This window comes from Suillus paluster (genome assembly GCF_016628075.1).
Source record: "Suillus paluster strain FC165 chromosome Unknown EDB91scaffold_48, whole genome shotgun sequence".
NCBI lineage: Eukaryota > Fungi > Basidiomycota > Agaricomycetes > Boletales > Suillaceae > Suillus > Suillus paluster.
In genome coordinates this window covers 45,392-65,843 of record NW_024537608.1, presented here as the reverse complement: position 1 = coordinate 65,843, position 20,452 = coordinate 45,392, and the positions used below count along the sequence as shown (strand labels likewise).

The window sequence follows — 20,452 nt, the reverse complement described above, 5'->3', positions numbered from 1 at the left end:
GATTATTCAGTTGGCCTCCCTGGTAGCCAGCATGATGCAACTGCATTCTCTGAAACACGCGTGTTCAAGGAACATGATGTGTTGCTTGATGAAGGAGAGTGGATTTTTGCAGACACAGCATACCCACTCCATTCCTGGTGTCAGGCGCCATACAAAAAGTAAGTGGTTAGTGATCAGTATAAAATTAATTTCTTGTTGATATTGTAGCACAGACCTGAGAGTGACATTGAGGAGAACTCCACTTTTAACTATCATGTCTCAAAAATTCGTATTCATTCAGAGCATGCCATGGGCTACCTCAAGGGCACATGGGAATCACTTCGGGGCCTCCGTGTTCGCCTCGATACTGAGACTCATATTCAATATGCATCTTTATGGATCATCACTTGCATTCACCTTCATGCATTCAGCTTGGGACATCAAAAGGGAGTCAATATATCACAAGACCAATTTTTCCGTCATGGACTACAGATCTTGGCTGAGGAGACTCGTTGAGATGCTGAGCTACAAGAGGCCATCGAGCAAAGGGCAAATGCAGAGGAAGAAGGGAGAGAATATTCCAGAGATATCACACTATTAGAAGGTAAACTGAAGCGAGCAGAGTTAAAGAAGAGCTTATTCGAATATCTATATAGTAAGTAAATGTATACTCAATGAAGCTGCAGGTCAATAGGTACATGAATACCAGCTCGAATCCTCTCTAGCTCGATCTGCTTCTCAATCATCACCAGCTCATGTGCTCGCTGAGCAGCAGCTTGCTCCACCCGCATGCGCTCGACTGGAAGGGCAGTGTCATGAGCAGACCTACGCTTAATTTGCTCACGTGCAGTTCGCTCCTTAGCATTGATCTTGTTCATGACGAGACGGGCCTCACGCTCAGCATCAGCAACCTCTCTGACCATATCGTGTACGGATTTGCGCTTCTTTGATGCTGACTTGGTGTGGGTAGGTGTATCAGCGAGACATTTTGACGGAAGAATGATTGTAGCCCTAAGAGGAGTAGCAGGGGTCGGAGAACTTGAAGTAAGGGGACTTTGAAGGGGATCATCGTCCTCATCGAATACTGATGGAACATGTTCATACTGGATAAAAATTAGATTTGTCTATAATTATATTAATCACATACCTCGTCCTCGAAAGTATCTTGGGAGTTGTGGTCCAAGACGGTCAGGTCAATAGAAGATTTGCTGTTAGACACAGCCTTTCGACTGACGACAGGGCTTGAGCCCATGAGTTCATGCATGCGACAATACCAAGGAAATTTGGTTTTTATCACATCTGTAAGTAAACAAATGAGTCCCGCGTCCCGCCCATATGTACATCATATGATCTTACCATAGACATTTGCAGCTGGGCTGCCATCGATTAGTTCATCTTCACATCCTGAGACAACAAGACCGTGTCCCGTTTCACCCAATTGAGCACGAATGTCAGCATACGAGCTTCGTAACCTGTAACAATAGATGTGTCATTGATCAGCTGTCAGTGATACAAATGTGTACAAGCAACATATGAGCCAATTCTATTTTTGATGATGCCTTGAAGCACATTGATGTCATCAAAAATCCACTGCACACCGGCCACATAGTCAATAAAGAGAGCAACAGCAATGTCGGCACAGTGCTTCAGGGTGCTCTTGCCTTTGCCTGTTGCGACGGCCGAGCCAGAAGTACCCTTGTCAAAGCCAAACACGGCCTTCCATAATGGCGAGTCTTCGATTAGGGTAAGCAGTTGATCCGTAAGGTGGTGATTGTCTGGCTTAGACCAACTAAAACACGTCAGCACAAACCATAAAATCAAGAACACACATACTGGATCATAACACGGGGCTTCTTCATATCACCCGACATGCCGATGCAATTGTTGTTTTCTTTGTCCGAGTCCAAGTCTTCAACATCTCCTGTGGGATCACCATTGGCCTTCTTCTTGCGGACTTTCGGAACAACGTGTTTGACGGACTTTTGAGTTGTCAACTGCTTGGATTTTGCCATAGTGCAAAGTTGAAAAGAGTAAACAAGATTAGTACCTTAAGTCACGTCGACGGTCGTGCGGTAAACAAGGTGTGTGTAAGTCACGTTATGCGTGTTTGAAAGTCCGACTCACGTTGCTGCTTGACCAGCCGAAATCTATCTCAAATCCACCAAAGCTGATTTCATTTTCAAAATGCGAAATCGACGTCCAAATCGGCCTCCAAAATCAACTTTGAACTCCCCTATTGCCAGAAGCAGAGGAACGAGTAAAGAAGATCCTCAGCAATCATTACATTGATACCGACTGGAGGCCTGCCTTCAAGGCCACAAGTGAAGTTGAAGAGCTCGCACAAGCTGCTTGCCGCCGCACTGGCCTTAAAATTAAAATTCCCGCACGCTGGCCTCCTCTCACTCAACTGACAACCCTTGAGGATGAAATTACCACCTCTCTTCAGGACTTGAAGACTCGCAATCGCATTTTTGGTGAACCACCATCTTTAGACGAGTTTCTCAAACCAGTCGAAGAACAGGAAGTTGGAGATTCCCTTGCATTTGAAGGTGGGGATAAGGCCATTGTTGCTGCAGTAAAACAGGAGATAGCCGAGAAAGTCAACAAGGTGATTGAGGTGGAATCCGACGAAGACGAGGACACTCAGGCTGAACCAGAGTTTTCTCATGCTGAAACCCTTGGGCTGTGTCAGTGGCTCGAAGGAGCCTGCCTGCAGTTTGGAAATGCTGACCCCACACTTCCACTAGAGTTGTTGAAGCAAATCCGTCTTTTTTGAGCTCACTTGCGACTGTGACGAGCTTCTTCATGGAACACAAACTATGATAGACTCTTATTTCATTAGTCCTTTAGATACATGAGCGGAGTCACACTATGTCACAATTTGTCACAATGTGTGACATATGTGCTAATGCATAAATCTCATAATGCATAAGGATTTTGTGTTCCTGACGTTATGCATTATGAGATAGTCTACTGTATCTGACATCAAGCTCAAGACCCGCACCACTAACAGGCTTCACCACCCAGGGAAAGCAACCTACATAGTAACTGGTCGTCGTCCGACTTGCTACCCCAGTGCGCTCATCGCATCTTTCATGATAGCACTCTGTCACAGTAGATGACATCAGTAAATCACGAGTTCGCTTTTCAGCCTTTTTCTACAATTTAATAAGAGACCATTTGCTTTTTGTCCCCTTTTCACACTTATCTTTTGGACTTGCAAACTTTGTGTGATTGAATATAGAAAAGTTCGAAAAAAGTGAGAAGTTGGAAAACAGTATGCACCATAAAATAAAGCTAAGTGACATAGAAAAAGTGACATATTAAGAAGTGATTTCGAATGCATGATGATCGGTGTATTTGTTCACATAGAAGAGGGTGAATATATCGAGGGTGTGGTGAAATTTAATGACTGAGGGGAGTGGTTCAGTACCGTACACAGGAATAAGATGTGCAGAACGAAAAATTGACTCAATGTGAATCACTGCAAAGTGTGCGCAATTCTCAATAGAGGATGGCTCCACCATCCACAAGCCAGTCTCGTTGTCTGGTGTGTCGTCAACTCGATTGAACCAGCGGACGACTGCGCACGGATAATATCTATCTCTGAGCCGAAAAGAAAAAAAGGTAAGTACCCGGGCAACATCCATACCCAGCATTCTGTGAGCATTTGGGTCAGTAATAATGAACACGCAGTCTTTGCGTGCATACCCTTGTCTCCAATTGGGGGACACGCGAATGTACTCGTGTTTCATCCCGCCAATGCCACTTAAGTCGCTCAGTGCAAAGAATGTCGACACTGTGGAATTGTATACTCGTATCTGTCCTTCGTAACGAGGGCAGTCCATAATATTTTTGGGACTTGTGCAGGGGTCCAGTTCCGGATATAGCTGCTTGATCAGGAAATCCTGAACGAGATCAGCTAAGTCTGGAATGATGAGCTCGTCGGCTAGTGCAGGAATGGTCTGGGCGTGTTTTTTCCCTTCTGTTTGATAGTACTTTGTATTAGTATATTGAAAATATGTGAATGAATAAGACTTACGGGATGTTCATGCCAGTTGCACATGTGCAAGGATTGAAGTCGGTGCTTCGATGTCCTCAGAGTCAGCAGCAACATCAACATCGAGTATGCTGGCAGTTTGGTGCACAGTGGGCAGCTCTTGTTGGCTTGGATTGTGCCCTTTGGCACTAGTGGGCAGAGGTTGCACAGCCTGCGCAGGCACATTTGCTGATGGTTCTAGCAATGAAGACACAATTAGATAGTAAACGAGGTAGTAGAAATGAAACACGTACCGAGTGCTGCTGAGAACAGATGACAAGCAAGTGCCTGAGAGCATTCCACGGAGTGCGGAAATCCATGTGTGATGCTGCCAACTTGTCTAGATGCTGATTAATCAGCAGCATCTGACCCAGCGCGTTATACTGGCTAGATCGCCTCCAAGGCTCCTTGACTGCTTTGATGTGCTTTGATTCCATGATCGAAGAGCACAAGCTGTTCGGAGCACCAAAGGATCGAATGAGATGGATGTAGTGGGACATCGAGTGTTGTTGGGGAAGCGAAAATGTTAGGAATGGTTCCGGTAGTCTTGAAAATTTCACGATGCCGGTGAAAACGGGTAAGGGCATCTTGGATTGCCTCGAGCAAGGTCTCCTGTGATTACGTTGTGGCGGACAAGGTAACAAAATTTGAGGAAGGCACTAAACGTGCGCACAACATCTTCAGGGACGTAACCCTCGATTGCTGGCAAGTATACCTTGACATTGTTAGTAGTGTAATGTTCGAAGGAGAAAAATATACAATACCTTCATGAGGGCCTTTGAGTCATCCCCGGTCCATTGTTTGAAGTGGCACCCTTGTGGAAATCGACGGAGGCCAGGAAATGGAGGAACTGCTGCGATCCTATGACGAGCTAAGAATAAATTAAATTTATGGTAAATTAAACATACTGTCGGTCAATATCGTCTAGAATAATGTTAGCTTGTGTCTTTCTGTGCACCCGTATGAGATACTTTTCGACCCATTCAACTAAATGATCTTTGAATGCCCCCTTGATGATTTGATGGAGGAGATCGGGTGCAAGTAGTTCGTGGATGTTGGCATGGGGAAAATCGTTCATAAATGGCTGCAAATGAGTCAATTAGTAAGTATAGCTAGAAATGAATGATTGAAGTACCACGAGGACGCTAACTATACCATACTGTACCCGCAATGTATCGAAGTTGCACTCCTCGATTAGTGTGTCAACGTGAAGTCTTGAGCGAGGGAGACTGGTCTCATTGAGGTTCTTGCGACGTGAAAGACACCTAATTTACTATCAGAACAAACACAATGGACGATCAGAGGATACACTCACTTAGCACACCACCTTCGAACTATGCATGCAAGTACTACTTGCTCCTCGTAGTCTGCGATATAAGGCCCAAGTCCATAGATGACACGGCGATAGTGTCCATCCCTGAAACACACAACCTCCGGCTTTGTCATGGCCGGCCTCAGGTTCTTGAGGATAAATGAGAGTGACGAGTGAAACAGCTGGCAGGTGAAACCTCCGGAAAGAACCATCTGTCTCGGCATGCTGTTTGGTTGCTTTTCGAGATGTAAGGACAATAAGACAGAGTTAATGAACACTTACTTTTCGGCATCGCGAGAAACCCTATGACAGCAACGGCATTTTGGTGAGCACAGCACACATTGTTTTGAACATTCCCAATAGACGCGTAGAGGGGGTAGTAGTCGTTTTGTCCCGTTGCATCTGATACAGTTGTTTTGTCGCTCCCGAGAATCACAGGCACGAATGTTGAGCCATGAGTGTCAGCATCCTCGGATATCATGTCCTGCAGATGCACATCAAACCCGTAAACATTGAAAAAAAAGAACACGTACTGCTTGGTTATAAGCCCAATCGCCTGGACATAAAGTCCTTCCACTGGTACTCGTCGTTTTCCATTGCAAACTCACGGTACAGGTCTGAGGTCCATCTCCGCAGCAAAGTCTGGGTTAGCAAGCATGTTGCGAACAACTTCGTGGGGGTCACGGAACCAGACTTCGTGACTATCTGCCATCCACAGTGTGGCACCTTCCTCTGGAATTTCGCCGGTGTATTTGATGGTAAACGACTGCCATCTCACATCACCGAGAGGAGTATTATCGACTGTCTTGTAGACATTGCGGTGATCTGAAAAGAGAGTTGCTTTGCTGCCAGCTTGCATCAATGAAGCTGCCCATATATCGCACAAATGGTCGATTGAATGCGCAGGAGTTTGATTCCGCGTGAATAAGTAGTCGGCAAGCTTGAACTCTACCCAGCTCTTGTAGGGAGTCCAGTCATGTGTTGTCTTGTCAGTGAGTGGTGGAGGCGGAGTTCCTGGTGGAAGGAAGTTGCCTTCCGGATCACAGGGGTGAGCTTGTAGTCATGAATCAGATAGTACTTGAGAAGGTTTTAACAGGACAAAAAATGTACCAGACAAAAAAGGGTGATAGTTTCTATATAGTCGGTCACCAGCACCAAAATATTCAACTGTTGGTTGTGTGGGATCGTTCATGTTGCCAGCATCATCAAAGTCCATGGCACCACCATCACCCGAATCCATGGTGTCAGGCAGCCCAGGACTCCGCGAATGAGGCCTGGGTGGACAGGGCCGATGCGGGTGCTCGTGGAAGCACAGGGTGTTTTGCATTCATATGCTGTGTGTGCCCTGACTGATTCTTAAACCAACAGTCGCACCCTGGCTTCATGCAAGGAATGCAAAGAGGCTCGCGGCATCACCAAAATTACACAACTCAGACATGGCTATATATGGCCATGTCGGAGCTACCATACCTGCCACATGTATCCGGTGCAAGGTCTCAATGTAAGGCAATGTTAGGAAACTCAATTCCTACATGGTGACTGCTATATGACTATAGTCAGGCATTAGGCTAGTGTACCGATATATCAAACATTGCTATGTACATAATGCATTTGAATTTCGTTCAGATTCATCAGACATTGCAATTGCATTCGGATATAACCATGTAATGCATTGAATTAGTAGTAGTACAAAGCAGTGAGGTACAACAGTTCCAAGCCTATGTATGCTGAATGCAGGTAATCGAGAGCAGACAACAGAATGGGGAAACGAGTGATCTATGAGTAGGTCAGTAGTACAACACAGTAGAAAATGACAGCGAAGAAAATGAAAGTACACATGGGGGTCTGCGAGCAATGCGAATGAGGAGAACGTGCTGATGATACATGAGGCAGGGGACAGCTACTTCCTTGAACTTCTCCGTGGCTTGGCTTCTGCAGATGGGGCAGCCTTGCCACGCTTCGGTTTAGAGACTTTGGTGCTCCCCTTCTTAGCCTTGCATTTACGTTTGATCTGGACGGGTTCTAGACTCCTCGTCTGACTCCAAGGACCCTGTTAGATCACTGGAGGAGGGCGACTCAGCACGCGCAGGTGCTGGTGCAGATGGAGCTGGAAGCTTGTGAGGAGAAACTCGTCTAGGGGCAGAAGGCGCTGGAGTTGGTTCACAAGGAGCTGGCATTGATTTGTGACGAGGGGCAGGTGCTGGTGCAGATGGAGCTGGAAGCTTGCGAGGAGAAACTCGTCTGGGAGCAGGAACTGGCTTGCTGAGTAGGAACTGGCCTGGGAGTAGCAGGCAGCACTGGAGTTGGTTCACAAGAAGACGTTGGCTCAGAGGGACGAGCTGGCATTGACTTGTGAGGAGGGGGAGGTGGTGAAACAGAAGGTGGGGGAGAAGGGGGATGTGCTGGAGCCGCCTTTGCTGCACAATGTGCTGCCATTTGAGCATGGACTCTTGCCAAGTCGTTATCACTGCCTTCGTGAGAGCCGTGGGTTTTATTGTCATCCGTAGTACTGTTGCTTTCATGGCCCTCCTCATTCTTGAATATTTTCCTTAGATAAATAAGGGTTAGCGTGAACCTTGAGAATATAACAAAAACTTACACATTCCAAGCCTTGAGGAGGTCTTCTTTCCACTCCGGATCAGGTGAATCTTCAATCAACTCGATGATATTGTTGTAGAATTCCCAGTAGCTGAAGGCACCGTTGATTTTGGACCAGGAATTCTTGGCGCTGATACCAAAATGAACCTGAATAAAATTGAGCGACTCAGCATGTTAAGTTTGAAGTAATCAAACCTGTAAGCAACCATAGGCAATATGTGCCGCTTCTACCATGGTCATGTTGTGTAAAGCGGCATTGCAGGTGCGTGTTGCGCGTGTCTCCCCTCCATATGCGCTTGAGGGACTTGTAAAAATGTGCCGCATAGTCTAATAAAAAAAGAATATCAATATAAAACAACATGCAAAAAAACACGCCTACCCGCTCCAATAAGTAGCCATCAAACATGCCTTTGAACATGTTGTTGTCATCATAGTCTTTACCTGGTGGGTCTCTGGCCCATAGAAATGCCGGAAGTGTAGATGCGGTTAAGCTAACCTTGCCGCACTGTATATCATTAAGTGCCCTGCAAAATGTTAGAATAGCATGGGGCAAACTTTGTAAAAAACAAAATTCACTTGTCAGCATCCTCCGTGAACCGCTTCTGTCATAGATAGCTGGATGGATTGGATGATCCTTGATGTTGAAGGCCGCGTAATGACCAATTTGGCTCTTCAGGCGTGATGCATCGTCAGAGCGAGTAGCCGAGATAGTAGCATCCATCTGAATATTTATTAAGTACATAATGTGCGCATATATGTGCATGTACTTACCTTCTTGATGATAGTGTTGAGTTCTGAGGCTTTGCGAGGGTCATCAAGTAGAGGTTTTAAGCCTGGAGTGAGTTGAAGCAGCCGAGCGAAGTTCCTTTTATATCGCTCTTGAACCTTAGATGACCTATGGAGTGGCAATACAAAATCAGTGCACGTTAAAATACAAGACTGACTTACATCTTTGAGAGTCGCTTGTCATGACAAACCCGAGCATCTTCATCTTCTGATAATTCTCTGTTCTCTGCAGCATCGTGCTGCTGCAGAGCTAAACCTACATTGATGAGTTGTTTGGTCTTGCAAAACAAATCAATACAATGCGTGATGCAGCACGCAGCGGCAAGAAACTCTTCATGAGGATCAATATCAGACTCTTTGTTCCTATATTGAGTTGTCACAGTTAATGGTGATCAGAATATCTACAATGAATTGACTGACCTAGAAGCACTTTTCTCATTGCCATCTGGCGAATGGCGCCTTTTCTTTGACTTTGTGGCCTTCTTTGAGACCTTCTTCAGAGGTACAGGGGTCACCGATGATACTGAGGAGTTAGAGCTATGTGAGGATACCGATGAATCAGAGGAAATCGAGTCAGACCGTTTGCAACGCGCCATGATGGTAGGTGATAGAAAGATAAGATCAGTGATGTTTGACGCACATTGTTAATGTTTATTTGTCGATTAATTAATAATTCAAATGCGAGGACTCAACAATGACTATATGCGCGACAAGAAATACAAACTTAGTTCTACAGTTACAATTTGAGTAATTTTTGTTGCTATTAGTACATAACAATGAGCGCGAACAGCAATGAAAGAACTGACAATGTGCAAAAGAGAGCTGTAAAAGAATGCATGTACAGATTAAGTCCAATTAATCCGAGCTTCAAGGCTTCTACAGCTGTGGGTAAGGTCATGAGTGCATCAATTTGAGTGATCCGCATTGTGGTACAGCTCTCCCTGAACCCACGGCAGGGGAGGCCACATATCACTGTGCTTGTCCTGGAATTTCTTCCATGTATGGACAATACTGGGAGGATCCTTGGGGACAACTGTGCAGCACGACAGGCTTTGCGCTGATGCACTGAGGCATGTCTGAGTCCCTGTAAGTACCATAGTAGCTGAGTCAATGTCACAAACAAATCAAAAAAAAAAACATACTTGGGCTGCCAGTGTTGGCTCACAGACCATCGTAGTGTCTGGATCCTCCTCAGTAACGGACTGTAAGTCACTAGAAAGTTGGATTATGTTAGTATAAGTTAATGAGACGCGAAAAAAATCACCTCTTGGCTTGTCCACTGGCTTCGTCATCACTATCTTTATCTTCGATCACCCTGAACTCTACAGCATCCTTCAACCGTAGTATAATTTTCTAGTGTCAATGATGTCAGTAATGAGAAATTCAAATATATTCAAAACACATACCAATGGGCCTGGGCGTTCTGGCATAAAATTGAGGGTGTAAGTCGGCCATCCAGACAGCATATTGTCGACCTCCAACACAACAAAATTGTCATGGAAAACGATGCCCTGTTGGCCAGGTCGAGGAGGTCTTCAGTATTAGTGATGAGCATTACAATTTGTGACGTGTCAAGTGTTTAGAATTAAAGGTGTTGGTATAAGAGATAAGCAAAGATTGACGCGTTATTGAGACATTGTTTACTTCCGGAAAGTGCCAGCTGACTTTGAAAAGTCGCATGATGCAAGATTCCGGTGGAGGTTCAATTTGATATCGACCAAATTAACTCGATCATGATCATGCGACACCAACAACACGTGTTCCTACTTAGCCTGGTTTGGCCGTTTGCCCCAAGGCTAAGTAGTGGAGGACCACTTCCCTTTCCACCACGTCTCCTTATTTACATTGTTTCTTTTTTCGCTCATCTGACGCCTTCCAATTCCAGCCTCCCATGCACACCACTCTCAGTAGCAGTTCAAGCAGATCTGGTCTTTGCTGGCACCACGTTGGAAGGTCCCATTATTTTTGGAAGGCTGAATGAGCATAGACCCTCAGTGGGTTCACAGTGAGTTGTCAATTTCAGGTCTCGGAGAGCTGGAGGCAAGTACTGACAGCCTTACAATCTCAGCTAACTTTTTCCTATTGAGGGTCGTTTCACGCCTCGACCCGCTTCGCGTCTATCAGTTGCAGATTAGTGCTCCCATTCCTGTTGACCAGCCCAGACTTCACGAACAGGTTTTGTTATTTCCATGGGCCAAAATGATATCTCCCTGGATAAGGGATTAGGTGAGTTGCTTGCCCTACCGCGCATCCCACTTTGATTTGCAGAGATCAGGTGTAGGTTTTTAAGTGAAATCACTCTCCTGTTGGGGTAGTCTACCCTATGTAAGTCTACCCTATGTAGGATGTGATGCGGACATTGAACAACTTCCGTCATGAGGTGTGTTCAGGTGATTCACACTGAATATTCAGGCATTGATATAACCTTGCATAGATTTAGTAGTGCTTGTATTGTAGATAGACTGAAATAAATAGCCCCTTCTCCCATTTTATGTCTGAAGCCCCCCGCTCCCTCTTCTCTCGATGGATGAACTTATCTGCCTTGGTTGTGGGAAGGCCTTCAACAGCCAGAGGCGCTTGAGCACACACTGAGGCTTTGTGCGATACTCACCATGAATTTAGTGCACAGGTCAGCAAATCTCACCGGCGCGCTGAGAAGAGCCGAAGGAACAAGAAGAGGAAAATCAACCAATGGGACCGCCGAGATGTCTTAGATGAAGCTGACTGAAGAAGCCGATCCCCTTGAAGATGTGGGAGACATGGACACTGGAAACTGGGACATTCAGGTATCTATTCATTGTTTATTCCAGTTCTGAACTGAATTTTGAAATATAATTCAGGATGATGGTATGGCTGGACGATCAGAGGGATCCCGCCCACATTCCCCGCCATTACCTGAGCCTAGCGCAGCTCCCCTGTGTTCTAACCATTTTGGACGCATTATTTGCATGCCCAGATGATATGCCGACTTCGTTCCTGGTGATGACATACTGGAGGTAGCTTGGGCTGATGAGATCATGCCTGATGAGGTGGATCAGATTGGTAATGAACTAATATCATTTGAGACAGAGCCAGACACAATGGGATTATACCGAGTCTATCCAACTTGTCCCACTCTGTTTCCGCGGTCCCCCCTCAATAGCCTATGCGAACACACCAACGTTGCAACCCGAGACCGGCAAGGGTCCCAACAATACTCCTCGTCTTCACACTGGCCCCCCCCCCCTCCCTATTTCCATCACTCCCGACAATCTCTACTCCGCATTCAGTAGTCCAACCGCTGGCCTGCTGATGTGTTGGCAGTACTCCAGCTCCAATCTAATTTCTGATGCTGCTATGCAGCGACTCACCACTTTCCTCGACAATGATGCTTATGATCGAAGTGACAGTCAAAATTTTCAATCCTACCTGAGAGAAGAGGTTCATTGCACAGTACCTTGAGGACCATTCCAATCCTTTTAGTGTGAGGAATGGATGGAAAGAGTCGTCAGTCTACATCCGCCTCCCTAAAGAAAGAATGAAATGGCCATCAGAAGGTGATGCCCCTGAGCTCGAAATTAAAGGTGTGCACCATCGATCATTGATCGATATCATAACAGAGGTATTTGAAGACGGCACGGCGACGATGTTCCATATGAAGGCCATTTCAGGTATATGTGGAAAGTCTCCGAAGAACAGACCATCAAAGTATATTCAGAGGCATATACTTCACCTGCGATGATGGATGCCTACATTGAGGTCAACTCCCTTCCTCGCCAACCAGACGACAATCTTGAACGTGTGGTCACATCGCTTATGATGTATTCCGACTCGACACACCTTTCGAATTTTGGTGACACCTCCCTCTGGCCATTCTATTTTTTTTCAGAAATGAATCTAAATATACATGCAGGAAGCCTACAGCTTCTGCATGTCATCACGTCGTGTACATTCCTACAGTAAGTTGTTTTCAAATTGCTTAAATTAATGAAATTCTATTGACAAAATATTAAGCTTCCAGATAATTTTCAAGATTCGTATTTTGCTTTCTTTGAGGAGGTGTCTTCGTCAGAGGTTTACACACATTGTAAGCGTGAGCTTATGCAAGCAATCTGGAGGCTTCTTCTCAACAAAGACTTCATGCATGCTTATGAGCATGGGATCGTGATTTGTTGTGGAGATGGAATCACTCGCAGAGTATTTCCGCGTTTTTTCAATTATTTGGCAGATTATCCTGAAAAGTAAGTTTTTCATTTGGTTCTTGCACTTCTTGAATTGATGTTGTATCAGGATCTTACTCACTGGAATTAAATTCCTTGGTGAATGCCTGTGCCCACGCTGCCTGATCAAGAAGGCAGATGTATCCGAGATGGGAACAGAGGGCGACATGCATGATTGCTTGGCCCTTCAGTGCATCGACGATCTAGCCCATCGTAAGAAGATTGATCATGCACGGAAGTTGATCTTCCAACGTGGTGCACCAGTTGATGGTAAGCGGGTCAAATCCATCCTTAATTCCGAGTCCATCATGCCTACATGTGTAAGTACTCAATCATATGCTATATTCAAATTGTGGCTAATGAAATCTGGAACACATTTTCTGATTGCCTTTTCACCTTCGGATTCAATTTTTTCTTGATGCTTGTGGTGGACATGCTGCATGAATTTGAGCTCGGTGTGTGGAAGGCCATCTTCACACATTTGATGCGCATTGCACATGCAGCTGGAGGTAATGTAGTAAAGGATCTGAATTGGAGGTACAGTGTTTTTTACATATTAATCATTACTGACTACAGGACTATCTACAACAGGTACCATCGTGTTTCGACATTCGGGAGAGGAACAATCCGGTGCTTCCACAGGAACACCTCTGCAATGAAACATCTTGCAGCATGAGACTTCGAAGATTTATTGCAGGTGAGTATCTATGATCTTTGTGAACTTCTTTTAATACTAATTGATTTCAAATTTAATTTCAGTGCGCCATCCTAGTCTTTGAGGATCTACTGTTAGATCCGGACAACAATAGTATAATCCTGGACCTTTTGTTCAACCTCGCCACATGGCAAGCTTACGCCAAGCTCCGTCTGCACACTGAGGACACGCTAGATTTTTTGACTCAGCAACAGTCGTCCTCGGCAAGTCTGTGCGCAAGTTTCAACATGGACGACATGTGAAACTTACATCACAACAGAATTACCTCAAGAACACGCCACTCGGGGGCGTTGGCTGGCTGCTCTGGCTGCCAAGCAGGGCGCATCAAAAGGAGGCACACTGCGCCCAAAGGTAAAAAATTTGAATATCTATACTTATAAATTCCACGCCCTTGGTGATTACCCTAACACAATCAGGATCAGGGGGACAACAGATAATTATACCACCCAGCTGGTGAGTTATTTAATTTCATCATTGATCATGTATTTAATTTTATTATAGGGTGAACTAGAGCATCGACGTCTTAAAAGACGCTACCCGCTGTAGGGAGTATCCCTACGCTAGGCTCGTATCCACTACTTCTCCGATGCATCAGGCATCCATCCGACATCCATCTGACACCTATCCATTCCATCCGATACACATCCGCTTTTCGGATGACAGGCGGATAGCTTCGGATCTCCCCCTATAGCTTGTACATCCACCACATCCTGTCCTGTCCACGTCCATTCTACCTCATTGGTACGTACTCACACACATTTTCTTGTTACTGACTGAACACAGACATATCCTCTCACACTCCAGTATTTTTCGGATAGCTTATGGCACGGTCTAGACTCGCTACCTATATATCTATGTTCCTTGAAAATACTGTACCCTATAAGCATGGAGGGTTTCGAAAAATACTTACTGGATGTAACTTCCTCCCACTTTTCCTGCACCCTACCAGAAGATCGCTTTGACCTATACCCACTATCCATCTAACCTTTAATGAACTCCCTTTGACTTTGATTCGCATCCCAGTCCGATCCGCAAGTGCCATCCACTCCATCCGACGAATCATGTACGTTTTGCATCCTATCTGTTTCATCCGCTTTTGCTGGATCCTTCATCCTATAGGGTCGCTTTAGACAGAGACTAGTGTTTCCCCAGTAGCAATCCCCTTAAGGGTCGAACGTGCTTGTTTCCAAGCGAGGCAGCAGGCAGCAAAGACCCAACTGTGTAGTAGATTGACTTCTCTCCGCTGCACTTGTTGTACCCACACCGCGCACTGCTAAAACGAAAGCTACCATGACTGCAAGCATTGCGAATCAAGACGCGATTGAACGTCTATGTACGAAGGTCATCAATGCTCGCGCACAGTTTGCTGCCCAGCATAGGCAATAATTTACGTCGGTGGGTGCAGACATCACCATCAGAACATTACCACATCGCCAAATCTGCTCGTATGACTTACGACCTCTTGGCATGGTTAGGTGAGCTCCGTGATGATCTGGCAGTCAAGGTATGTATTTTTAATTTTTTTTTGGGTATATCTAATACAGTTGTATAGAATTTTCTTCCCTGCCTCAAAGACCACTTATACACACGTGCTCAAGGTCTTGCATACTGAAGGTGATGAGAACAACTTCACTGATGCCGAGCAGAACTCTATTCTGATCATGGACAACAAATTATTCGAACATAGCATTGTTTGGATCAACTACACCACATATGATCTCCGATGCGAGCAAGATTCCATTAACCCCTGCACTCGTGCTGACCTCATGGTTATGTCACACGAGGAAGAACAATCTCATCCTTACTGGTATGCCCAGCTGATCAAAATATTCCACATGAATGTGGAATATCACTGAAACCCCTGATTCAGTACGGTGCCTGGCCTGAAACTGAATGGATTTTCTGTTCGTTAGATGGTTCAAGCATGACACAAGTCCAGCTGGCTTCACTGCCAAGAGACTCCAGCGCCTCGAATTTTTCGAGGACGAAAACCCGGACACATATGGATTTCTTGATCCGGAGTGCGTCATAAGGGGCGTGCACATCATTCCAGGTTTTGCTTTTGGCTGACCTGAAGGGCTAAGCAGACCTGGATTGGGTGTTGTATTATGTGAATATGTATGTTTTTTTTTTCATAGTCTACGTACTAACTATACACATGGTACTTAGGTTCGTAGATAGGGATATGTTTATGAGGTTTCGAGGGGGCACTGTTGGCCACAAGGGAATGCAAGAGTGGGACGACTTTTTGCAGCGCGAGGGACATGTTCCCGAAGACTCAGATGATGAAACCAAGGAAGAGATAGAAATGGAAGCCGATGAAGCCTGCTATCTCCGATGCATCTGATGACGACAGCGAGGTGGATGAAGACTTAGATGATGACCCGGAGGATGAATTGCATTCGGACGAGGATTATATACTAAGGGACGATGAAGAGGACGAGATCATAGCTGAGGATGGTGAGGAACTCAATGACAATATACTTATGGAGGAAGGCTATGGTGCCCTTTAGGTACTTTACTTAGCTTTCATCCGATTTTCGTCATATATGTTTAGAATTACTCTATATAATACATTGGATCTATCTGATATGTATCTGACAGCTACTCTACTGGATGAGCTATGTTTGACAGATAGTATGTTTGATGTCATTGTGTCGCTATGATATTTCAAATGTCGAATATGACGCGCATATATAATTGGCGGTGTCAGAAAAGTCAACATGTCATGTGATGTCTGGATTCGGTAATTTTGGTGATGGGTGCGGGTGGCTTTCTTGTGGGCCTGGTCTGGGACATAATCCTCTGGCCGTCTGAGGTGGAAGCCTCTGGAAAGAAGAATTGCTGGTACCAGCACTGGCAGTCTGCCGTCGTTGTGCTTAAGTGTACTAGGCGGACTTGGAAATTGGTGTGAATGGGTATTGAGTAGGGATCCAGGGTTGTTTGTCTGTGTTAGCACTACAAATTTTGCAGCTTGCAACTCTCACCTTCCTTTGCCAGCTCTCTTCTGCTATTTCCTGCCTTTTGTATCCACCATGGCACCTCCCATCTCTCCCCATTGTACACGCACTAAAAATCCGACTCAGCACCCTGGACTTGTGCTTCTCGAAGGTCAAAAGAAGCGACATACCAAAGCTCAAATTGCACAGGACAAACAGGACGCCCTGGAAGCACAGGCCATCAAGGAAGCTGCTCTGCAGCATGTGGAATCAATTGGATCGCACGCATTGAGGCTGCCATGGAGGTGGAGCAGGCAACTCAGGCGACCAAGAGGCCAAAACCAGTAAAGTTGTGGGCTAAACCAGTGAAGACAAAGGCAAGCGTGCAAGGTGCAACTAGTGAGCTCACCTCAGAGAATTCTCTGGTACCTCCAGCAGTCAAAGTTTGAGATGCAGGTCATCACACCAAGGATAATGAAGTTGGTGGTGTGGGTGTGGGTGCAGGTAGCGATAAGGTGATTGGAAATGAGGAGGTTGTGAATGAAGCGGTGAAGATAAAGAAAAAGAAGAAGGTCAACCCTACCATATCGCGTGATGTGATCAGTGCTGCAACGAGACGAATTCTTGATCGCAATCAATCTCAAGAGAAGGCACCTGATAGCTGACAAGAAAGGAAATCTTAACCCGTCAGTATTTTGTCTTCTCACCACCATGATATTGATGCTCACAGAGTCCACGCTTCATTTCATGACCCTTACTTGGGCACTCACCTCGAACCTGAGTCAAAACCAGCCGCAATCCCCTCCTCTGCTCCCAGCATTCAAGTTGAAACTGTTTCTGGCGACTCTTTCGGTATTTCATCAACAAGGACAAGCCAAACTGTTGCAACCACAGTCTCGCTTGCGAAAGATCCTCCTCTTTCCTTGACGGACTCCTCTGAGACTTCACAAGCTCTCACATCGGATGACGATAAGGATGAAGGTGGAGATGAAGACCCCAGTGAAGTTGCTGACAAGGATGATGACGACAAAGATGACTATTTCAAAGAGCGCTTGTCGTCTCTCAAGGGAAAGGGGGGGATGCAGGTAAGTGTTCAATGACATTGATAAATTGAGGTCTGACATGATTTGATACACATTTATTTCTTTTAGAGTGTTGTAGCAATCACTGGAGAGATCACTGAATCTTCGGAGGATGAAACTCCCGAAGTACCAGTGTTGATGCCGTTCAATTTGTTGCCGTTCACTCAACAAGCTAACATTGTACAATTCGCTCTAGAACAGGCTTGGTCAACTCATACCGTCAGTTCCACGAAGAGGCCAATTGATTCAGTCAATCTTATCGGCTCATCTGAAGACTTGGATGCCACTGACGAGTATAATTCAAACACATCTTTTGATGCCATGTTGCTTGATGACGCTGATGTCATGTCTCCCGAGGTTGAGCCGTCTCCTAAGCCAGCGCTGCGCATCACTTCAAAGGTAGGCTTTTTTCGTCAAGTTTAATATCTAATTGTATTGATACTGAGGCGCTTGATACTAGACTAGTGTAACGGTCCACAGGAACCCGAACCCACCCAAGAAAGCCAAGTTAGAACCCACCTCCCAGATTATGAGCATTCCAACGTTATCTGAGCCAGATTTGATGTCTGCTGATACCATGACGAGGCCAAAAGGGGGAACCCAATGGCGAAAAACTGATCTCCCCCCGATTATGTTGGTGGATGGCATATGGCGAAGGTCTTTTATGCCCACTGTTTTGCTGTGGGCAGGTGCTCAGCCCAACTTCTAATCCATGGAGACCGAGAACTTACTTCCAGTGCTCCAGGCCATTTTCAATGTCGCTTATCCAGGAACTCATCATAACGTCCAACCAAAAGGCCCCATTATTGGTCTGGTTAGTCTTGCTTCTATGTCCACCTTGAAAATATCTCTAACCGCAAGTCATCTCCAACAAAAGGTCAATCAGCGCATTAGCTCCTGGCGCAGTAATTTTGGATTCATGTCCATGGCCCTTGTTGCAAATTTTCTGGCTACCTCCAAAGACGATGAGGATGAAGACGACAATGACACCGACTTTGAGAAAACACTGGCAGCGAGCCTCCTCGAGGAGTGGGCCTTCCTTTACGAAGATCCGGAGGCTCGTGACCCAAACCAGATCTACCAGTCTGCATTTATGTTGGAAATGATCGACGGTTGTCACATTAATCCGATTTCTGGTTTCCTTGATGTACCTGCGCTCAACACAGACGATCTGCAATTGAAGGGCATGCAGGCTGTAATTGCTGCATGTGCCGCCTCGGTAGGTCCCACCTAAATATTCTAACTTAAATTAACCATTCATTTTCATAGCTTGAACATGCTTTCAACTTTGTCGCAAAGCCCCCATCAAGTGCAATAAATCCAGCGGCAAAGATAGCACTGGCCTTCCAGCATTTTCGGAGGCCAACTGTGGATAGTCCATCAAGAGGCGGGGGCCGAAGTATACAATGGATGTCATTGCCTTGGTGCACCAGCGCCGTGAAGCAGCCCAAAAGCTCAAGAATGCTCCTGCTGAGGAGCTGAAACCCAAGGGTGGGCGCGCCCTGCTTTGTATGTATTTTTTTCTTGTTTTGTACTCTACTATTGACACATCGACACCGGCAGAATATTGGCTATGTTCGTCTTCATGCACTATCCTATGCTCTCTGCGCTTACCAGACACTGATACACTACACACCATACACCCCCGCCCCAATTCAAGCTGTTGTTTATATCTACTAATATACACACTTTTGGAGGACTTTATTCATTTTTCTGGACCACTGTTTCACACTCCTGGACTACCTTTTTTTTGATTTAGTCAACTTTTCATCAGAGAACTGATGAGTCCTTGACAGATACCTTTCCTTTCCCACCATAAACCCCAACCCATGGGAGAGCCATACTTCATCATATGGCTTGATGGGATGCAGGTGTTCGGCTTTGAAATTTCCGTCCATCACAAATGACCGGGTGTATTTCCAGCTTGGAGTTTTTAATATCGCTGACGTAGATTTGGTAACGAAAGAGACTCACTCATCAAGTGATTCATCCCCTGACAAGGATATGTTCATCCCGGGCTGAGGACATGCCGGGCAGAATAATGCGAGATCTCCGGCATTCGGGTTGTCGGAACTATGCCCAAAGCCATGCCATTTCATAGACTTTAACTGCCTCCACTGTCGAGCGACTCTCATAAGCTCTCTGTATCGGTCCTTGCAATGTGCTTTGTCAATATAATGTGCTTCAGATGATGTAGATATGGTATTACCGGAACGAGGTGGGGAAACACGCTCGAGGTCATTTGCCGAAGCTTGCTGTAATATTTCATCGCTGAGGTGCCACATTCAAGGTTGTCCAACAGAAAATCATCTAGCACTCTGAAGGTGAACATGGTCTTCAGCTTGTTAAATGATGCAGGGAAAAAGCCATGTCGAAACATTTGAATGTCTGGACTCATGGCATTGGGACAATCACAGCATCAAACCTCGAGGCGATGGACTCCTGACTTGTCAACAATGACCATTGTATTTTCCTTGGGCTGGAACTCGGGTCCCAACACAGAAGGTAGATCTTCAGGTTCAAAGTGGTCTTCTTGTTCATCTTCGTCAAACAAATCCCACCTATCTGTGACTACCGGACACGGCTTGCCATCATGACCGAGGTGTATGACGAGTCCAACATGAGCCAGACAACTTTGCTCGAAGAATTGACCATTCCATTGACTGATCCAGTGGAAAGGATTGCAACAATGTTGACTCCGGCAACAGCCTGTGCAATAGAGAGGCTCCCCAAGACAATCTTGACATTTGAAGACCCCATCCTGATTGCAGATGATGCATCTCCTATCTTCTGGCAGAGCTTC

General features: G+C 45.6%; 8 protein-coding genes across 8 annotated transcripts; 2 read left to right on the top strand and 6 right to left on the bottom strand.

The window, feature by feature from the left end:
• Positions 1 to 650: 650 nt before the first annotated feature.
• EDB91DRAFT_1084053 (uncharacterized protein) lies at positions 651 to 1,991 on the bottom strand (the record flags this gene model as incomplete). The annotated part of the gene is made up of 7 exons (XM_041315705.1): positions 651 to 778; positions 824 to 1,082; positions 1,127 to 1,278; positions 1,336 to 1,383; positions 1,440 to 1,451; positions 1,578 to 1,768; positions 1,813 to 1,991. The coding sequence occupies 7 exons, from the start codon at positions 1,989 to 1,991 to the stop codon at positions 651 to 653; spliced, it is 969 nt and encodes a 322-aa protein (XP_041174728.1).
• Positions 1,992 to 2,163: 172 nt separating this feature from the next.
• On the top strand, positions 2,164 to 2,946 carry EDB91DRAFT_1296928 (uncharacterized protein; the record flags this gene model as incomplete). The annotated part of the gene is made up of 2 exons (XM_041324930.1): positions 2,164 to 2,176; positions 2,223 to 2,946. The coding sequence occupies 2 exons, from the start codon at positions 2,164 to 2,166 to the stop codon at positions 2,753 to 2,755; spliced, it is 546 nt and encodes a 181-aa protein (XP_041174727.1). The 3' UTR covers positions 2,756 to 2,946.
• A 356-nt stretch (positions 2,947 to 3,302) lies between these two features.
• EDB91DRAFT_1238421 (uncharacterized protein) lies at positions 3,303 to 7,766 on the bottom strand (the record flags this gene model as incomplete). Its single annotated transcript, XM_041321707.1, has 13 exons — positions 3,303 to 3,977; positions 4,273 to 4,605; positions 4,641 to 4,733; positions 4,783 to 4,879; positions 4,927 to 5,102; positions 5,154 to 5,283; positions 5,334 to 5,479; positions 5,511 to 5,566; positions 5,613 to 5,814; positions 5,864 to 5,906; positions 5,939 to 6,383; positions 6,796 to 6,800; positions 7,495 to 7,766. The coding sequence occupies 13 exons, from the start codon at positions 7,764 to 7,766 to the stop codon at positions 3,303 to 3,305; spliced, it is 2,673 nt and encodes an 890-aa protein (XP_041174726.1).
• Positions 7,767 to 7,925: 159 nt separating this feature from the next.
• Positions 7,926 to 8,252, bottom strand: EDB91DRAFT_1056971 (uncharacterized protein; the record flags this gene model as incomplete). The annotated part of the gene is made up of 2 exons (XM_041314043.1): positions 7,926 to 8,075; positions 8,124 to 8,252. The coding sequence occupies 2 exons, from the start codon at positions 8,250 to 8,252 to the stop codon at positions 7,926 to 7,928; spliced, it is 279 nt and encodes a 92-aa protein (XP_041174725.1).
• A 1,367-nt stretch (positions 8,253 to 9,619) lies between these two features.
• EDB91DRAFT_1250903 (uncharacterized protein) lies at positions 9,620 to 10,180 on the bottom strand (the record flags this gene model as incomplete). The annotated part of the gene is made up of 4 exons (XM_041323283.1): positions 9,620 to 9,790; positions 9,857 to 9,926; positions 9,979 to 10,067; positions 10,121 to 10,180. 4 exons carry the CDS (start codon positions 10,178 to 10,180, stop codon positions 9,620 to 9,622), a joined length of 390 nt encoding a protein of 129 aa, XP_041174724.1.
• Positions 10,181 to 16,663: 6,483 nt separating this feature from the next.
• Positions 16,664 to 19,131, top strand: EDB91DRAFT_1084050 (uncharacterized protein; the record flags this gene model as incomplete). Its single annotated transcript, XM_041315704.1, has 10 exons — positions 16,664 to 16,831; positions 16,861 to 16,966; positions 17,024 to 17,139; positions 17,213 to 17,253; positions 17,298 to 17,652; positions 17,719 to 18,048; positions 18,110 to 18,306; positions 18,395 to 18,463; positions 18,556 to 18,868; positions 18,919 to 19,131. The coding sequence occupies 10 exons, from the start codon at positions 16,664 to 16,666 to the stop codon at positions 19,129 to 19,131; spliced, it is 1,908 nt and encodes a 635-aa protein (XP_041174723.1).
• Positions 19,132 to 19,439: 308 nt separating this feature from the next.
• Positions 19,440 to 20,065, bottom strand: EDB91DRAFT_1031141 (uncharacterized protein; the record flags this gene model as incomplete). The annotated part of the gene is made up of 3 exons (XM_041312721.1): positions 19,440 to 19,572; positions 19,624 to 19,802; positions 19,859 to 20,065. Coding segments are annotated over 3 exons (519 nt in total), but the record flags the coding sequence as incomplete, so codon positions are not given.
• Positions 20,066 to 20,224: 159 nt separating this feature from the next.
• EDB91DRAFT_1012526 (uncharacterized protein) lies at positions 20,225 to 20,401 on the bottom strand (the record flags this gene model as incomplete). Its single annotated transcript, XM_041312440.1, has 1 exon — positions 20,225 to 20,401. A coding segment is annotated over one exon (177 nt), but the record flags the coding sequence as incomplete, so codon positions are not given.
• Between the last annotated feature and the right edge of the window lie 51 nt (positions 20,402 to 20,452).